At 36.4% G+C, this 20,285-nt stretch overlaps 1 protein-coding gene across 1 annotated transcript in view; it reads right to left on the bottom strand.

The window, feature by feature from the left end:
• Nav3 (neuron navigator 3) overlaps nt 1-20,285 on the bottom strand; it is a gene marked incomplete at its 5' end in the record, with an annotated part of 238,763 nt that overhangs the window by 28,248 nt on the left and 190,230 nt on the right. Inside the window, 5 exons of the mRNA XM_059245802.1 lie at nt 1,394-1,568; nt 3,421-3,574; nt 5,050-5,222; nt 6,679-6,800; nt 15,496-15,607. Of these exons, the coding sequence (XP_059101785.1) occupies nt 1,394-1,568; nt 3,421-3,574; nt 5,050-5,222; nt 6,679-6,800; nt 15,496-15,607 (736 nt within the window). The remainder of the gene's footprint in view (nt 1-1,393; nt 1,569-3,420; nt 3,575-5,049; nt 5,223-6,678; nt 6,801-15,495; nt 15,608-20,285) is intronic.

The following is a 20,285-nucleotide window of genomic DNA, read 5'->3' as shown; positions in this document are numbered from 1 at the left end:
CTACCTACTTTGGGGGACCATTGAGAGGCTGAAAGATAATATTTAAAAAATGACCCATTTTAAATGGCTCCCAAGTTTTGTTGACTACAACATTACTTACTCCTTTCTCTGTGTGCTCAATATTCAAATTCTCCTCTTGGCAGTAGGATGGCTATGGCATGTCTCACTCTGGTGAGATTCCCAGATTACCTGAGGTAACAACCTCCAGGAGAATACAAGCTCTAGTCATGAATTCTCTGCAACTGTTTAGTGGGACAATAACCTACAGTCCTAAATGGCTATAAACGTTGTTTGTCTGAATTATTCGAAGTGTTTGTTGTTTTTCTGTCTATATAAGGAAGGAAAGTATTTTTACAGCATTTCTTTGTATATTATGAAAGGCCATCAAAATAGAATTTAAAAAATTCTGACTTTTATTTTGAAGATGTTATTTAATAAAAATGTATTCAATTTCACCATTTAATATCATTTCCTTATCTTCCTCCATCTCATCTTCTGATCCTTGTGCATCTAGGTACCTTCGGTTCAGCATCCTGATTCTACAGTGCTGTCTAGTTAGCCAGGAACATGTGTATCATTAGTTTTCAGTGTCATCTGGTGGTTGTGCCATGCAATTACCACAGATCCCCACGTAAACAATTCCTAAAAGAAATTCTATGTCCGTGATTGAATGTCCCAGGAAGAGTTATACCTTATAATTGAATTATACATCAGATATGAAGATGAAATTATGTCATATGACTCTATTTGAAATCGAATCAGAACTGTACCCTTGTTCTATCATTAGTATGCTGAATACAATAAGAGAATCCAGCATGTTCTTTCCCTTTGTTGAAAATTTAATAGAGCTACAGAATGGTGATAGAGGAGCATTATGCTCTCTAGCCAACATCATGAAGGATAGTGCAGTCATTTAGAAGTTGGCTCTGTACACTGAAAACTCTATTAACAGGCATGGAGTTATTATTGTTATATTCATGAGGGCCAATCACCATGGAGAATATTTATCCCTATTCATCTTATTCATAATTATAGAAGTGCTTCACTGTGATTTTTTTTTTTTTGAAATACAGAAAACTGTATCTCTAAGATTCTGTATTAGGGAATGTTCTTCTAAAATTTCAAATAAAGTCCCAGGATTTGAGAGGGAGAGGCCGCTAGGGCTCTGTATGTTCAAGGCCAGATGATCTATATAGCTAGTTCCAGGCTAGACCCAGTCATCCCAGAACTAACTAAATAAACAAACAAAATAAACAAGTATATAAGATAAATTTTAGCTATTTCTGAGGATTTTGAAGACAGGGAAGATTTTCCTGACCTCAAGCTGTCCCCAAGTCCCAAGGAGAGTAGAATAAGCTTGCTGGGATCTGAGCACATACACACGCTGACTCACCTGAGGTAACAGACTCTGTGATGTTCAGGTTGTTGAGCGAAAGCCCTAAGGACTGGCGAGAAGAAGAAGATGATGCAGTGCTTGAGGATTCAGAGGGAGGCCGAGCAGGTTTAGCAGTGTTACCGGTCTCTGCTTTCAACCGGTCATTTTCAGCTTTCAATATTTCAATTTCATTCTGTTATGAAGACATAAAAGGTGTAAAAAATAAAAGAGTTTGAAAAAATGAGACAAATTTTTGTATCAGACTTCATTTGTTTGCTTGTTCAATACTATGGTCAAATGTCAAACAAACATACATTATGAAAACAGGATTTTATTTCAAAGAAGAAAAGAGAACCCTTCCTCCATTTCCCATGCATGAGTTGCTACCTCCTCCAACATAGACACAATTACTAATGTCATTATTTGTGGTACTGTGTAGCAAACCACACACACTAGGCAAATGTTGCATACTGAGCTATATGCCCCATTCTGTTGCTAAAATATAATTTTAATAAATTTAAAAGTTAAACATATAGCCCAATATTTGAGTGATTGCCTTGCATTTGCAAGGTCCTAAATTTGGTTCTTGGTACTGCCAAAAAAAAAAAAAAAAAAAGAAAAAAAAATGGGCTGAAGAGATGGCTCAGCCAATCAAAGTTGTTTAGATTCCAGCACAGATGTAACAAACTGAGCACCCTATATATACATGTAACCCTAGTTCTTGGTGGGGCAAACTAGGGATAGAGGCAGGGGGATCACTGGGACTTGCTGGCTTCTATGCTAGCCATAAGTCCAGGGAGAGATCCTGCTTCAGTGGAATATGCAGAGTGATAGAGGACAGGAATAGAGGACACTTGACCTTCTAGCCTAGCTGTATGTACATAAATGCACATACTTGTGCATATGCATTCACAAAGACAAACACATTCACAAAGACAAACCAAATCTTAAAAGAATATAACTGGATGTTTCCTAATATTTTTAAATGTAACTGGATGTTTCTTAATTTTTAAAAACAATTCAATGATGTATATAGGTGTTTGTATGTGTATGGGTTTGTGTTTGTGAATGTAATGCTTCCAGAATCCAAAAGGGAGTGTCAGACTCCCTGGAAGTGGAATTTCAGGAGTTTGTGAGCCACAACACTTGGGTGCTGGTTGCTGAACTCAGATCTTCTGGAAGAACAGAAAGCAATCTTCTCACGAGTCCTCATACTAATGTTAAAAATCATATGAGACTTTCACAGCACAATGATGCCAGTTGCACTTCTGTGATTTCATGCCAATTGGACAATCCAGGCAAAGCAAAAGTAATTATAAGGTGATTTAAGTTCCTTCAGCACCCTAGCTAACAAATGGGAAAGGTTTTGTTTTGCAGAACAGGGCACCACAGTCATAACAACCACAGAAACCTTTTTGTTCATCTCAACAGCAGTAGATAAACTGCTTAGCATTTGCTTTTCTTATTTCCAGAATCAGGGGAACCGAGTCATCATTGCTTCACAATGATAAAAAGGAAGGAGTCAGAGCGCAGACTCTTTCTGAACTCTGACGATAGACGCTTCCAAAAGCACAGAAGCATTTCTGCCAAGATAGCATTCAAAATCACGTCTACTCCCATATCCTAAACCTTGTGATGAATGTCTCTAGTTTTCCTCACTATTTTCGCCTTTCAATAGAAAATGGGTAGAAGTCAGATTTCAAAAGAACATCTTTAAAGAGCCAACACAAAGGTAACTCATGGGAAAGCAAAGAAGCAAATTTCATGGTAGTTTCTTAAAACTCAACTCCCTGCCTGAATCCATTCACTTGTATTTGTCTCTTGAATTGCCCTGTTTGCCCGTTTGCCCTCCCATCGCCAATCTGGATTTGAGCAAGTCCCCCATTTGGTATTAACAACTGAGCTGCAAAGACTGAATAAAAAATAGACCGTGTTTGCATGGTGGTTTTAAAAGTAGAATTTGTTATCTAATGGCTATGAGAAGAGAAAAGGCTGGCTTTTTATCTTTCCATTTTTGTTCCTTGAAAGAGGACGGATGCACAGACCTGCATCCGGTTCATGGCTTCCCGGATCTGATCAAGATGATGCGCTGAGCTGAGGGCCTCCAGCCTTATATCTGTTAATTTTAACTCCTTTTCTCTGAGCTCGCTCTTCAACTGCAGAATGATCTCTGCCTCAGCCTCGGTACATTCACAGATCCTAAAGAAAAACCAAACACAAAACAGGTCGTGAGGATTAGGGAAAGGAATGATTCTTTTAAAGGCTGAACTTCAGCAATATCCACCAGGTACAGAAGAAATTCCTTGCTGCTGGAAAAACCTACAGCAAAGGAGAGTTTTACCAGCACTCATTCATAAGGTTCAAAACCGAAAACAGCTACTTCTCATTTCATATTTTTGTCCTGTTTTCTGAAGTTTAAAAGCAGTCTGGTATTATGGAATAAAAAGCGATCTTCAGAACTCCCTGGTGGCTGATATGGATAGAAGAAGCCATTGTGACATTCCATTGTGTATTTGTCAAGGGGCTTAACCCTCCATTTGTAACATGAAATTCTCCATTTTTTAAGGCCAAATCATTATATGCTCAAAATGCTGATTTCTCCTTTTATAAAACTGTGCAAACAATAACCTTATTTGCCTCCACGCTGTCATTCAGCTTCCATGAAAATCCAATATAAATATTGTAGAAAATAAATTACAGAGATTAGTTTTGGACATTTAAATAATGGATGAGTGTTACATAAACTTCCTGTTGGACGCTGAAGACTTAGGAGATCACAGCTAATGAAGCTAAGCCACCAATTTCAACCCACGCCAGCAAGCTAGCTGGAAACTATCTGAAGGTCACATCCACTATATCCTTATTGCTTTGTTTGGGGTTTATAGAAAGCTTTGTTAGAGACAATCTGCCAGAAGATTTCTTTATACTAGCTAATAACTTACCCATTTAAAATCTGAGGGGTTAAGTAGTTGATCACAAAATTTTTCCTTATATAAAAATTATGTAGTCAAAGCATAGTGGTACTGTTTTCTTTGCAGTTCTATGATAGGCATTGTCATTGAGCATACAAGAAAATTTGCATTAAAGACTTTATAAAAACATATGGGATTATCTCACCAATTATATTTTACATGCTGTTTTTTTCTTATACTATCAAAATTTGGCTATGAATTTGGGGTTGGTTTGGGGGAACTAATGTTTAGTTGAAAAATAGGGGACTATGTGAGACTGTAACACATGCAAAGGATTTTAGAAAAGGACAATAAAATCCATGGCTGGGTTAGAACCTGTGTCTTTACAGTATCATGCAACACACTCTTTTACCGGGATCTATGCCTGTAGATCACAGGGCCATGTTTTCGTTTCTTGGGTGGCCAGACAAGGGGTGACCTGCATGTATGCACAGTTAGACAGACATGTGGATAAATGCAAGTAGGAAAAAAAAAGAATGATTTAGAAAGGTGTAGAATGCAATTGAGAAACATCAGAAACTAATAGAAAAATATAAGAGAAACAAATCTCATCCACCATTCTAGCAAGAGTTTCAATGATTGGGAGAAACAGATGCTGTGTTTTGTGACAGTGAGCCTGACTGCATTTAGGACATAGCCAAAGGCCTGGGCTGCAGTCAATTTTGAAAAGTAGGTTAAAGTGCTACAAAGGGAGGGACTTACGCTGAGGCTGACTGGGAGGGCTTCATGGATGTAGAGCCACAGTCACCGGCATTGTGGGGTAGCTTGGGGGATGCTGGCAGGGAGGAATCTGTCAGCTCTTCGATGTCTGAATGTGAGGATGGTGGCTTGGTGGACTTTTTCTTCCCAAACGCTTGTTTGAAAGAGCTTCTCAGCTGCAAGAAGGACAGAAGTTAGACGTTTGTCCATCTGAACTCGGAGGGATTGGCTTTGGGGGCGTTAGTTTGCAGGTGCCATCCTAGCCACTGCCTGGGGTCAGTATATGTAAGCAGAGTATTAACAATGGCAGCACAGCATCCCTAAAACATTAATACTGTGCTCTGTGTTTCCCTTTTGTTCTTGTATTAATCCAGCGCAGCGCAAACATGGGGGGGCTTTGAAAAAGTGCGAGGTCAAGGGCATGGCTGTTGGCACTCATTTAAAACTAAGCACCTTGAAGGGATCTCTGTTCCCAAGGCTTCTCTCTTCAAGGCAATTTGTTTTAAATGGCCACTTTAGCGCTACAATCAAGTCATATCCTGCTGACAGTACAAACTTAAAAAGCAAAATGAAATCAAATTCACCTAACACTTCATTAATTGTGATTTTTTTTTCTATTCAAATTTCCAATTCCAAGACTATTCAAGACCAGAATTGGTGTCCCCTACAGCTCTATTCAGAAAGTGGTTTTACTTCTCTTTAAAATTTGAGATTAAAATGAAACGGCACAAAGAAAAGACATTCAAGGTAATCTGCTTTTAAAAGGTATAAAAGCCTGCTGCCAAAATGAATAGCATTCATGCCAAGGTAGGGTGTTTTGTATAGATGCATGCCAAATGTCCACGGTTTATATTCACCTCACTTCCTCTAGAGTTCACCTTGCAGAAACATGAAAGAGTGTGGAATTACAAATCAAGGGAATGAAGGCTGATCAGTATTTTAAAATATTACCTGCATAAACATTGTGTTGAAACAAAAAGATATTTGTTTTCATTATTTACAGAAAAGCACCAGTCAAAGTCCCAACTCGTTTTGAGTTTCCTCAAAAAGTTATATTTATGTGAAGGTTGATAAAAATTCTGTTCTTTACTGTCCCATTTTTTTTAGTGGCTGATTAATATTGTCATAAATTATGAAAAATATATCTAGTGAATTTATGCATAGTTCTTTTAAAGTTCCTTTCTACATTCCTACTATGGTCCATTTCAGTATTCCGACCATGCTCTGTTGGATATATACATACATGCCAATAGAAACTAATGTAGTTGATTTCTTATGGGCTGGTGCTTTATTCACTATACATTCTGTAGAATCTAGGGGTTGGGAAGGACTTAGGTTTCAAGGTTTCTCCTTCCCCCTCCCATCACTATTTCCACCATCTTCATCCTAACGGCAATGTTCTTCCTCGTCTCCATCATGATCATAAAGCTGGCTCTTGCTCTCTGCCTTAGCTCCACCCAGCATGTGTGCCCTTCAGCACCCTGTCCTTAGGAGAGGTAAAGAACTTGAGAAGTGGATCCCAGAGTGGAGCTCTGTCAACTGTTGGAGATTGCTAAAGCCACGCCCACCCCACTCCAAGTAAGTCCCCCGAGTTATCACAGGATCTGAATTTGATGAGAGGGGATGTCTTACCCAGTTTTTCTTTTTCTTTTTCTTGGAGTCGGCATCGTTACCACTGCCAATACTGGAGTGGCTTGTAGCGCTGTTGATACTAGAAACACTTTCAGAGGAATGCTGTCTTCTGATGCGGAGATCTAGCAACAGACAGGAGGCGTCAAGTTCATTCACCTTCTCAGTCTGAAGACACCGGGTGTGTGGCTTTAAAGCTAACCAAGGCTCTACAGCTCACTCTACTGAAGTTCTGGTCTGATACATTGAATAAAGTATAACCATATTTGTTTTAATTAACTGAGCTGTATCCATGAAGAGTCAATGGGACTCTCAAACGGGCCCATGGCACCAAGCCATTTGAAGAGTTTTGAGTTTAGTCCAAACCCGAATGGCTCAGCTCTGTGATTTTCACCAATATCTAAATTAGACAGCACTTCCAAAATGATTAGTTTCTAATGATTAGTTCCACGGAGCCAATGAAAATTCACAAGATGTTAAGAATGGATTCTGTCTTTTTATTATTTGTGCTATGAATAAAGTTACCAAGGCCAAATTCATTAACTTTCCATTTCATGGAATTGTAGCAGACTATGTCTCAAACAACCCTTGCAAGTCATGCAAACAAGCACTTCATTTCATAGGTGAGGGGCATGAACTGCAAAGAACTTCCGTAACTTGACCATGGTAAAAGAAGGGCCAAGGAAAGACCTCCAAATGACTCCTGATCGAAGAAAACTACCTCTCCCCTCCCACGTGTGTGTGTGTGTGTGTGTGTGTGTGTGTGTGTGTAAGTGTGTGTGTGTATACATGTCCTCAATTCCTATGCAAGAGTTGAAGTAGGCTATTTGTAAATTAAACAGATAATAACTTTAATATAGTACAATTTTTACAAACACATCCCTGGTCCCTGACCCAACACAGAACAGTAATATCAAAAGCAATAGCAATGCTTAACATGTCCTGATGTGCTTAATTTTATTGTTAAAGCAATGAAATATGTTTAACTACTAAATATAATCATGTACACAGTTGCATATCTGAAAACTGGTGGTGTGACCATTGGTGCTACATTAATTCTGATATCTGTTGCATAACTGTGGTATAGTTTTAAAGGTATGTATTTCAACTTAGAGAAGATATTTGAAAGAGAATGGCATTTGGTATTCCATATTTTACAAACACATCTACTCATTCCAAATAATTAGCTTATAGTAATTAGAGCTATTAGAATTAAAAGTTAAATTGAAATTTTATCTTATTTGCAGCAACCTGATATTGTCAGTGGAACACCAAGAAAATTTACAAAGTAAAATGTGCTTTTAGGATATTACTTGTAGTGTATTTAATTTGCATCAATGTAGATCAGCCTAACAAATAAACATTTTAAAGGAACTTGTAGGATGTCAATAATTACTATATAACATTTAAAAATTTTATGGGAAGTCCGTTCTTTTCTGATGGGAGACAGAAGAGAACTGGACTTGGGGATAGGGGTGACTGGAAGGAAGGGAGGGGGGAAACCGCAGTAGGGATGTATTATAAACAAAGACAAAAAGAAAAAAGGAAAATAAATGAAAATAAAATGAGTTTTGCCAATGAAAACATTTCCATAGAAATAATAGTGTGGAATAAAGTTTGATCCATTTATCAATTTAATAAGGAGTCAGAATAGCAAATGGCAGGGGACTACAAGTTATTATTTTGAAAGAATAATGGAGGCAAGTGATTGCTTAAAGAGGATACAGATGAAACTAAATGTATCTTCATAATCTTCGTAGTTATATGCATACAACCAATATGTTAGGATTTATAGCAAGGCAATTATATTGACCAATCTTATAGAAGGATAGAGTAGTACTATTTCTTCAGAATCCTTGGAGTTTGGTCTCTTATAATGATTTTTAACAGTAATGATAAAAAACATTTATTGTTTCTAAATGTCTAAAATATTACCAACCTAAAACCTAGATCAATGAATTCATGTGTGCTGTTTTCATTTCACATAAAGGATGCTGGTATCCTTTGATCTACTAATATAGAAGTCATGCAGGATAATCTTCATATTTCAATTTCCTCTGCAGTTGATCATGACCTTACATAAACAAGGTCCAGCTTTTGCTACCTTTTCCCTAATAACTCTCACAAATAGAGTAGGTCATTGTAAAAAAGGGTTATAGAGTCTAAGTTATATTCAGAATTAAAAAAACTGTGTTCCAATTATTTTATACAGACCCAATTTATAAAGGCATGTCTTTCCCCCTCATTCATTTTCCATATCCCATCATCTGCACCACCACTGCCCAGCTGAAGAGACCAATTGTGGAATATTAGTTGAAGATATGTTACATCTGTTTATGCTGTGGAACATTTGTTTAGTGATACAAAGATGTGTTGCATTCTTTTATGTAGCATTTGTTTGACTCTGTGAAGTTGTATTACTTTGCCTGTCTAAAACACCTGATGGTTTAATAAAGAGCTGAATGGCCAATAGCTAGGCAGGAGAAAGGATAGGAGGGCTGCCAGGCAGAGAGAATAGATAGAAAAAGAAAAAGAGAAGATTGAGGAGCAAAAGAGAGGAGGAGAGGAAGACTCCAGGGGCCAGCCACACAGCTACACAGCAAGCCACAGGGAAAGATATACAGAAATAAAGAAAGAGAAAATTCCAGAGGCAAAAGATAGATGGGATAATTTAAGTTAAGAAAAGCTGGCAAGAAACAAGGCAAGCTAAGGCCAGGCATTCATAAGAGAGAATAAGCTTCTGTGTGATTATGAAGGAGCTGGGTGGTGGCCCCCCAAAGAACTAAGAGTAAAAAGAGTAAAACAGCCAACTACAACCAATACCACTTACTAACTGTACTGCAAGAACATCTATCAAGTTACTTACTTTTGAACCATTCTATAAACAGGGTCAGAAAACTGTTTTTAGAAGAAAATTTTCACCATGGCTCCTATATTTCAAAGCTTTTAATGGATTCTAATTTTCATGAGAACAGAACATAGTTTGGCTCCTCAATAATACTCATTATCCATGTCCCTAAGGAATCTGGTCAGTATTTAGGCCTTCAAAAAGGACCTACACATTTCACCTAGTCTCTATTGTTCTTACATGGGATTCATAAATACACCTATCTCTGTTTGTGGCCCAAGGTCCTCTGGGAATATTCATCCTTACATGACTTCAGATTTACTCTTTGCATCTTCTCTTAACTGCTGCTCCAATGAAAAATTCTTTCCTGCCTATGCACCCTGCCTTCTTGTCTCCTATGTCTTCATCCTATTCATGATCATCTTAGAACTATTTGGATATGTATATTCAACTACATGTTTGACCACATACAATCACTTTTTTTCCTGTTCTCATTGGACAGAATGTTTAAAGAAGAAAACTATATCTATTTATTTTTCTATTATTATCTATATCCAGTACCTTGTACACAGCACAGTATATAGGAGATAATTAATATATGGGGGAATTCTAATTGTTCATTCAATATAACCATGTTCATTTACCACTATTCTAAAAAGTATTTACAGTTATCCATGATTTTATACACACACACATGATAATATATAAAACTGATCTATAGTTGATAGTTAAGGATAAATTCCTACAGAGTGATATTATATTTGGGTAAAGAAAAGAAAATTTTCATACTTTTAATTTTCAGCCTTTTGACATTTTTGCTATAGTTTTCAAATATAATCATATACACGAGTATATATATATATGTATTCCTTTAATTTAAATGTATTGCAATCTAGTGGGTGAGTTACTCATTTTTATTTCCATATTTAAGACACAGTAGAATACCAAATACAAGAATTTAAATAGATTTATAAATGAATACATACTTTTTGTGGTAGGCTTACTTAACAGACTGGTAATAAATATAGCATAAGAATGTAGAAAAGAACAGTGGGTTAACAGGTGGGATTTTGCCAGTTTGGCCTGTACGGAAAAGCGTTGCATCACTGCCTATATTTATCTTAGGGCCAGATGTCAAGAATGTAGAGAAAATTACAGTTTCAAAGTTTCAAAGACAGTATTTCAACCTCATCAGCTGAGTAACCAGTGAAAGCTGCATGATTCATACAGCCAACTATTTTCACCATGCACACCATCGGCTGTTAATGAAATACAAACAACGTGTTTGTAGTCAAAGAACATATTGTTGTTTCAATATTTTAAAATCATTCTATATAGTCAACGGTTCCGTTTTGATCATTCTAAAGGTGTAACATTTAAATATTTGTAATGCTTCTAGATGATTTTAGACATAACTTATTACCCATCCTACACTTCCAAGCAAAGAAATCCCTGCATTTGAATTCCAGCAGATACATTGAGCTACCTGTTGCCTGAGATAAAAGGAATCCTTCCAGAAAGTTTCACTTCAGTGACTTGTGTTGTATTAAGGAAAGGATTAAGCCTTCTTAAAGCCCTTCTGGACCTATTTACGACATGAAGATTTAGAACATAAGCTGCTTTATTATAGCTCTGAGATAAGCCTTAAATATGCAGTAATTTTCCATGCAGCATATAAATCAACTTCCCCCCATGGAAAGTTGCTGAATTCTTAACAGAAGTAGCTCAAGAAAATGAGTCTGTCTTTCATAGTAAGTATAATCCTTTATGTATATTTTTTTGTAAAATTTAAATTCAACTATACAATTTTTGATTTTTTATTCCTTCCTGTAAACTTTGGCTAAGCCTCTTTGTGGTGGTTTGAATAGGAATGGCCCCCATAGACTCATGTGTTTGAATGCTTGGTCCATACAAAGTGGTACTATTAGGAAATGTAGCCTTGATGGAGTAGGTGTGACCTTGACAGAGGAAGTGTGTTACTTTGGGGCAGGCTCAAGCCAGCTCAAGCCAGGCTTACAGGCTCAAGTCTCTTTCTGCTGCCTTTGGATCTAGATGTAGAAATCTTAGTTCCTTTTCCAGTACCATGTCTGCCTGTCTGTTGTCATGCTTCCCATGATGATGACAATGAACTAAAATTCTGAACTGTAAGTCAGCCCCAATTAAATATTTTCCTTTATAAGAGTTGCCATAGTCATGGTGTTTCTTCACAGCAATGGAAACCCTGACTAAGACACTCCCATACATATATGGCATTATCATAGTCAAAATACAAATTAAAGACTTTCTAGCATTATTTTAAAAAGGTACATTTAATAGGTTTAGGGGAGGAGTGTAAATATGAATACTATTTCCAGAAATAGATCACAGGGGACTTGAACCAGTTTAGGGGGCTAGGAGGCCTGCTTTGTCTAAATCCTGCAGTTTTCCAAAATGTTTTTTAATTTTTAACAAATAGTGGAGAATATTAGAAGTAAGTAGGTTGTAATAAGACATTAAGGACAGAGAAATTTCAATATGGAATGCACAAAAAACCTCAAAAGCAAGAGGCAAAGCCAAGAACAGAGTCTGGAACATAACTGCTAATCACTGAATATTTGTTGAGTGGGTTAAGCTGGTAAAGAGGGATAGTGTCACATTTAATGGTTTGTATTTCTCACGGCAGACATTGGGACTCTGGTTAATACATGTTTTTATACAACTTCTCTGGCTTTGATGTGAGGGATGGTGTAGTCCAGTGGTTTTCAACCAATGGGTCATGACCCCCAAAGATTATTGTAAAATACAGGTATTTACATTACCAATCATAACAGGCACAAATTTACAATTATGAAGTAGCAACAAAGATAATTTTATGGTTGGGTGGTCACCACAACATGAAGAACTGTATTAAAGGGTCGCTGGTAGATTATAGAAGGTTTTTCATGCGTGTGGTATTGGGAATTAGAATTAGGGCCCTGTATGATAAACAGGCACTCAATGACTGAGTCATATCCTCAGCCCAAATATAGGAAGAAATTAAGAAAGGTAGAGCCTATGGAGGAGTTCATAGTCAGAGTTCAGGGGAGAGATGATGGACGGTGATGGAGTCAAAGAAAAGTAAACTTTCAAGAGCTATTGAAGGCATGGAGTCAATAAAACCCACAGATACACTGAATCAGGAGAATAGTGCTAATGATTGACATGTATCATTTCTGGCTGTTAAAAAAAAGGTGGTAATACTATTTCAGAGATAAAGGATGCTGAAATAGAGGAAACCTGAGTGGAAAGAAGACAAGTTGAAAATGTTGATCTTCAGGTGCCAAAGATAAACCCAAAGACATCCTGGTGGGTTTCTTCTTTGGCATCAAGAGGTGAGCTTATTTTCAAGGCAGATTAGACAGTTCTCAGTAAAAGCAATAATTGTAGTTAGAGCAGTAAATGAATTCATAGAATTTTAGATAGGATATATAAAACCATAAGGTTCAGAATCATAACAGAGGAGAATCTAGAATACCAATAATTAGAAATGGATACAGAAGAGTGAATGAAGATTTAACAAAGAAAACTTTAAAGGGAATTTAGAAAGAGAAGAAACATCAAAATTGCTCAGGAAATAATCCCAGCAATTGGTACATAAGACTGCATGCCATTGAAAAGCTTCTGTACAACAAAGGAAACCATTAGGCAAAGTAAACAGACAGCCCACAGAATGGTATTCCAACTATACATCTAATAAGAAACTAACATGTAGAACCTACACAGAACATGACAATTTAAATATCAGGATTGAGAGATGGCTGAGTTGTTAAGATCACCGATTGCTCTTTCAGAGGACCCAGGTTTGATTTCTGGCACCCACATGGAAGCTAACAACCATTTGTAACTCCAGTCCTATAGGATCCAATGCCCTCTTCTGGTTTCTGTGGACCCAAAGCAACATGCATTGCCCAGACATACATTGAGGCAAAACACTCATAAATAATGAATATTAAGAAAATTTAAAATCTTAAATACCAAAATAAAAGTTAGCCAATCGATAACTGGGCTAATGAATTGGATAGACAGTTCTCAAAGGAAAAGGTAAAAGTAGCCAATAAATATATGATGAAGTGTTCAAATCATTAGGCATCAGGGAATATAAATTAAAATGCTTTGAGAGTCCCCCCCCCCTAGTTAGAATAACTATCTTCAAGGCCATCAAGAGCAAATGCTAACAAGGGGGAGGGGAGAATGGAATTAGTCCATAGTAACTAGTCTATAGTAACTGGTCCACAATAACAGGTCCATAGCAACCACTACAGCTCCTATGGAAAGGAGCATGGAAGTTTCTCACTGAAACTAGTAGCAGAGCTATCATATGTCTCAGCTCTACCACTGAAGGTATATACCTGAAAGACTCTAAGTCATCATACCATAGAGACACTTGAACAGCCATGTTTATGTGGCACTATCCTGATAACCAAGACAAGGATCTAGCCTAGATGTTCACCAAAAGGTAACAGGTAAAGACATTCTGATACATTTGGATAATGGAATTTTATCTAGCTGTCAAGAAAAACAAAATGGTTAACATTGGTAGGAAAATGGATGGAACTGGAAATCATTGTGCCAAGGGAAATAAGCCAAGCTCAAGAGAGAAATCCACATGTTTTTTCTCATGCAAAGTGTAGACTTAAATTTATATGTGTATGTAGGACATGAAAGCAGAAAGTGATTGTGAGAGGGGGTAAAAGGGCCAACAGGATGGTGTGATTGAACAAGAGAGATTAATGGAATATATAGACCAGGAGAGCAGAAGGAGGAACAATTTTCAGGAAGGTAGGAGAACAGAAAGAGGGGAAGAAAGGTGAGAGAAGAAAACAGTGTGTGAGGAGAGTTAGAACAAAATACAATGACATATATGTATGAAATGTCATGATGATTAAAAATACGCTCCATAAAGAACAATGTATGACAGCATGAATGTTAGCAAAAAATAAGCATTTCAAGTGTAAGGGTTTAGGCATCAGTAATAGACTCTATTTTCCTGCTCAATACAAGAAATTTAAATATTTAATGAATTAAGTATTATATATGTCACTATTGGTCCTGGAAAGAATAGTTTTGGTTGAAGGGTGGATGTAGTGGGTGTCATCCAGCGGGCTGAAAAGTCATTAGGAATTGAAGATGCTGAAAGAATACAAAATTGTTTTCCAGAACTTATCTGGAAATGAGAAAAGAGGTGATAAGACATCTATTCAGGATTTACGATAGGATTTTAAATTGAAGGAAGAATGAGCCGGGCGGTGGTGGCGAACGTATTTAATCCCAGCACTCGGGAGGCAGAGCCAGGCGGATCTCTGTGAGTTCAAGGCCAGCCTGGACTACCAAGTGAGTTCCAGGAAAGGTGCAAAGCTACACAGAGAAACCCTGTCTCGAAAAACCAAAAAAAAAAAAAAAAAGTACTTGAACCTGCTGATAAAATCAGGACATAAATAAATAGAACATATGTAAAGAAATTAGGACTTAAAAAAACAATGAGCATTTCTTCCACAGCATTCCAAGGCATGGGGATGGGGGCAAAGAATCATATAGGTATGGTAATGATACATTTTTATCTGGCTCCTGGTTACTTTAAAACTGGCCACAGGAAATGTACCTTTTCACTGACTCTACCCATAAGACCTTGCTCCCAGTGTACACTGGATCTTGATTAACATATTCGTTGCTAGGCTTTATTTGCTTGAACTCAGATATATTAAGCAACTCTCAACCTATTAGCTTCAATGTACTAGTTCAAGTAAAGAAAAATGTATGTATGACTGGATATAAGTTTACAATTTAAAAATCACCTGCTAATGAAAGCTAGTACTCACAAAGGTTGGAATTCTGGAGAAACTGACTCTACTTACTATACAAGTTGGCACCATTGAGTAAGTGAAACTTTACTGTAACTCATGCATAAAACCAATGCTTACTGTATGGGATGACACAGGACACCATTTTAAGTATACCTTTGGGAGGGTGGTCTGGGCCATTCAGTGCACCCTGAATGGCTGCCTGGGCAGCAGAGTTCTGGGCTTTCAGCATTTCAATGGTTTCCCGTAGTTCTATAAGTTCAGACTCCTGTGGAACGATAAGAATTTGAAAGTTTAATGTCTAGAAAAAAATAAAATGTCATTATTCATACTTCACTGTCAAATGGGTTTGATATTATGTAGCCCTATACTCCTGAAGGAGCTGGATGCTTGGTTGATCTTGTCAAAATGTATTTAAACTTTTGTTAGCTTAAAGAAAGAATTTTAAGAATCCTGTCCTATAAAAGTAATCTCAAGAGTCCATAATCCTTTCAAAGGGGGAGTTCATAGATGATCCTTTCAAAGCAATGCAAGATAAACTATCACTCATTTTAGCATTACCTATGGGAACATTAGATATTAGATCTCAATATTTCAACATTACACTATGTTGCCTTTGCTGTCCTTAGATTTTGTCTGAAATGCTTTGTACCTAGGGAAATGATTCTCTGTCTTCAAGTGTAAATCTGGGCACTCATTCTGAACTCAGTTCTTTGAGTTGTCACCTTACTATGTTCGGATGGCACATTGAAGTCACCTTAGAGTTCTGATATTTTTTCAATGCATCAGTGAATAGAAACATGAAACACAAAGTCCTTATATATCAAATTATAAATAATGGCAGTGTCCTTTCACAGTCTCTCCTAGAATAAAAGGGGAAAGCTAAGCAATTTCATTGTAGAAAATTGCCTCATATGCTGGAATGTCCAGTAACACTTCTAACCTTAGGTAGACACTGCAATGGTTGGAAATAACACGGGAAATTAGAATAGATATATACTCGATGCCTCATGTTTGTTTTTCCCCCTCTCTTTTTTTTTCTCTCTCTCTTTTTTTTTCTGAGAAAAGCTTTCATTCTGTTGCTCAGGCAACAACACAATGCCTCAGCCTCCCAAGTTCTGCAGTTACAGGCTTGAACATCATGCCATATTTTATACATCTATATGCTAAAGTATATCACTTATTCATGATAGACACTAGTTAGAGTTAAAAAATAAACTCTTATGGACTTAAACAATTTATAAATAAAAACATCACCATGAAAATTATAAGGAAATCACTAAATTTATACATGAATTTTCAAATAATTCACTGTACTCATTCATTTCTCATAAAGAAAACATATCACATTGTAGACAATTTGCAACCCAGTTCATTAAAATGACACAGTCTACCCAACTTCTATGTTATGTCCCTCGTCCAATTACTACAAGCAATTTTACTAAAACTTAGTGTTTCCACTTGAAACCCCTGAGAGATAAAGTATTTACTGGAAATGGATTCACATAATTTAAAAATTAATTTTATAACCAGTGCTTAGGTGAGTGTTAAATTTTAATTAAAGTCAGACTTTCATCCTTGGATTTGGAATCAATGATGCCTAGGCTGCAGACTTAAAAATCTTCTAAAATATTTGACTCTGGCTTTACAGGAAGAAATGGAAATAAGATCTTATGCAAATGTCTAATAATTGAGCTTAATTTTGAGCTAGCTGAGTTATTTAAGTGTCAAAGTTTTAATCTCTTCCAGAGAAGTCTCTTCTATAAACTTTTTTTTGGTGACAGGATTTCTCTATGTAATCCTGACTGTCCTGGAACTAGATCAGGCAGGCCTTGAACTCACAGAGATCCCCCTACCTCTGACTCCAGAGTGCTGGGATTGAAGATATACACCACTACACTGATCTTTTTTTTCTATAAACTTTTAAAAGTGATTAAAAGTGGAATACTTACAGAACGTTGCCTTTTTATAACACTGTATTTAATATGCCACAGAATGATCACTTTGTGAAATTAAGATGCACTTTGAAAATGGCAGATATCTGTAGATTAGTTGTTATTTGTGGTGGTTTAGTAAAGCTAAGTGAAGTATAACTAGGCAAGTAATATATTTACTACATGACTTTTGAAAAATCTTGTTGAATTCATTTTGGTATTTCTTTCTTTCTTTCTTTCTTTCTTTTTTTTTTTTTTTTTTTCCCGAGACAGGGTTTCTCTGTGTAGTTTTGCACCTTTCCTGGATCTCGCTCTGTAGACCAGGCTGGCCTCGAACTCACAAAGATCCACCTGGCTCTGCCTCCTGAGGGCTAGGATTAAAGGCGTGAGCCACCACCGCCTGGCTTCATGTTGGTATTTCTTCAGGGAGCTTTCCAAGCATAAATAGCTGCCCATAAGAAATTCTGTAAGACTTTAATTAAACTGATAGCTAAATTCTACTTGGATTGACATAACATGTTCAAACCTATACTCCTTATTCCCTACATCTTCAGAAAGTTACATTAATGAAATCTACTCTCGTGCTGTAATTCAAGCTATAACCATGACCTTTCTTAGAATTTCATATGATTTTTACCTTTTGCCAAATATTCTTTCCCTAAATGAAATGAAATACCTCTATGTTTGTGAACTCTTTTCCTGTCAGAAAAATAAAATAAGAGAGGTCCCTTTTATACCATTTAATGTAATATCTTACTTCGTTGCTGAGAGATCATTCTTTTCAACTGATTTATGATTCAGTAAATGCTGGAGTGATTTTATAAAAAGTTCAATAGATAATATTTCTTCTCTGAAGAATAAAACTTCAACTTCACTACTCACAACTTTAGTTTGTATAATAGGATGTATTTTCAACTAGGCAGTAAAGGTGCTATAAAAAACACCAAAACCTTCACAGCCTATTATAAATAGAAAGTCTCAGCATGGTAGTAAGGAAGTTACAGTTTCCTTTCTTTCTTCCTTGGTAGCAGATTAGAAATGAACATAAAACACTTCACATATTTGACTAGGATATAGAAAATTTCCAATATTATTCTACTCTTCATTGTCTTGTGTCATTAGAGTTGGTTGTTTGTATTCATGCTATATTTTTCCTAAGATTTCTCGAATACATTGAAATTACAATGTTGCCTTAAGTACATACATATATTCCCCCATCCTTTTTTTTATTGCTTTCCTCTGGGTGAAAAGTTTGGATAAGGACTATGATTAGTAATGAATTCCAGAGACAGATGACTACAAAATCATAAGCTAATCCAAAATGTCTTCAGATGTTCTGTAGTTTGCTGTAGACAACAGAAAATACTTAAGTCTAGAGAGTCACTGTTAAGCCTTTATGGAAATACTCTAAGAAATATTTATGTCATACAGATAACTGTTTAGTCTGCTGTGAAATATAGTCATTCAGATGTTCTCTCTGAAACACAAGAGAAAACAGGTCTAACTAATTCCACAAGGATTCTTGAGAATTAATACGTTGGATCTGCTTTTGTTGTCTCTCTCCAATTCCTGCAATAAATTCAAGACAACGATGCCCTGACTCCTGTAGACCATGCAAAAATATACTTTTATGTGGTTTGTAATTTCATTGTATAAAACCATTTTGATAAATTTCATATCTCTTTGGACAGTTGTCTTGTATTTTTTAGGTTAAACAAGTTATGAAGATCACACTTAAAATGCTTCAAAAACAAAATAATCAAGTATTTCCTTGATGATAGCCTTTGATATTCTTTCCAATCTGATTTCCTAATTGTCCTTGACCTCTTTCAAAACTTCTCATTAATAAAGTTACACTAAAAACCCTATAAACTTGACAACAAATCTTGTGAAACAACTCACCCTTCTAGGCAAAGCTGTTCACTAAATCCACTTTTTACACTAAATCCATCTTTACTTCCTAACAATGCCACTCAGTTAATCTCAGTTTAGCTGTGATTTTCTTGAAAAAAAAAGTCTTCTATGCATTTGCCTTGAAATCTTGCTCTTTTCTTTTTCTTACAGAAAGACCCATCAATGTTTACTGTATCTAAACTTAAGTGAAAGGTCTTCACCAAATCTTAATATTTTTAAAATTAAAGATTCATATTCATCTTATGCTGTAAAACATTCATAGATATATTGTCTGATTCTAGAGATACATTTTTATAAACATTTCTAGATGGAAAATGTCTGAACATAAAATATGTAAAGACAAAGCAGATAATATTTTTAGTTTTCTATGTTACATTCCAACACTTGGCATTGAATGTCCTCAGTTTCAAGTCTGTGTTCATCTATGCCCTTCACAGAGAAAAGAAAGGCTCTACAGTTACCATAAGGGTCAATGAATAAAATCCACCATTCATTTTCAGAAGATAGTTCTCTATCCTCAGTGACCTCCTAGTTAGACATATGTAGCACATTTTAGTGCTCACGTTCCAATTGCCTGACTTTAGTTATCTATAAGCAACGAGTTTGGGCATCTCCTGAATTTTAAATTCTTAAATATTAGAGTGTGTTACATTATCAAATTGAAACAAGATTTCACAGTTCTATTAAAATTTCACATGTCAAATTCTGTATTTGCAGAATTTTTGCCATCTTAATAATTTGTATCACAGCCTGTCTCAGTTGATATTGTGTGAGAAAATGGAGCCTCATACAATGCCTTGGGTGACACCTCCCATCATTCTTTTGGCTACTTAAGCGTAGACTGTTTTGTCTTCGTGAAATACCACCTAGTATTCCCCCTGAATTAATCTTCTTCATCTGCCCCAATCTGAGGAGCTAAGATGTTCTGTATGGCAAATGTGTTGCTCTGATTGGTCAATAAATAAATCACTGATTGGCCAGTGGCCAGGCAGGAAGTATAGGCGGGACAAGGAGGAGAATAAAGCTGGGAAGTGGAAGGCTGAGAGAGACACTGCCAGCCTCCACGATGAGAAACAGCATGTGAAGATGCCAGTAAGC

This window comes from Peromyscus eremicus, chromosome 18 (genome assembly GCF_949786415.1).
Source record: "Peromyscus eremicus chromosome 18, PerEre_H2_v1, whole genome shotgun sequence".
NCBI classification, from domain to species: Eukaryota; Metazoa; Chordata; class Mammalia; order Rodentia; family Cricetidae; genus Peromyscus; species Peromyscus eremicus.
This window is presented reverse-complemented; position numbering and strand designations above follow the sequence as displayed.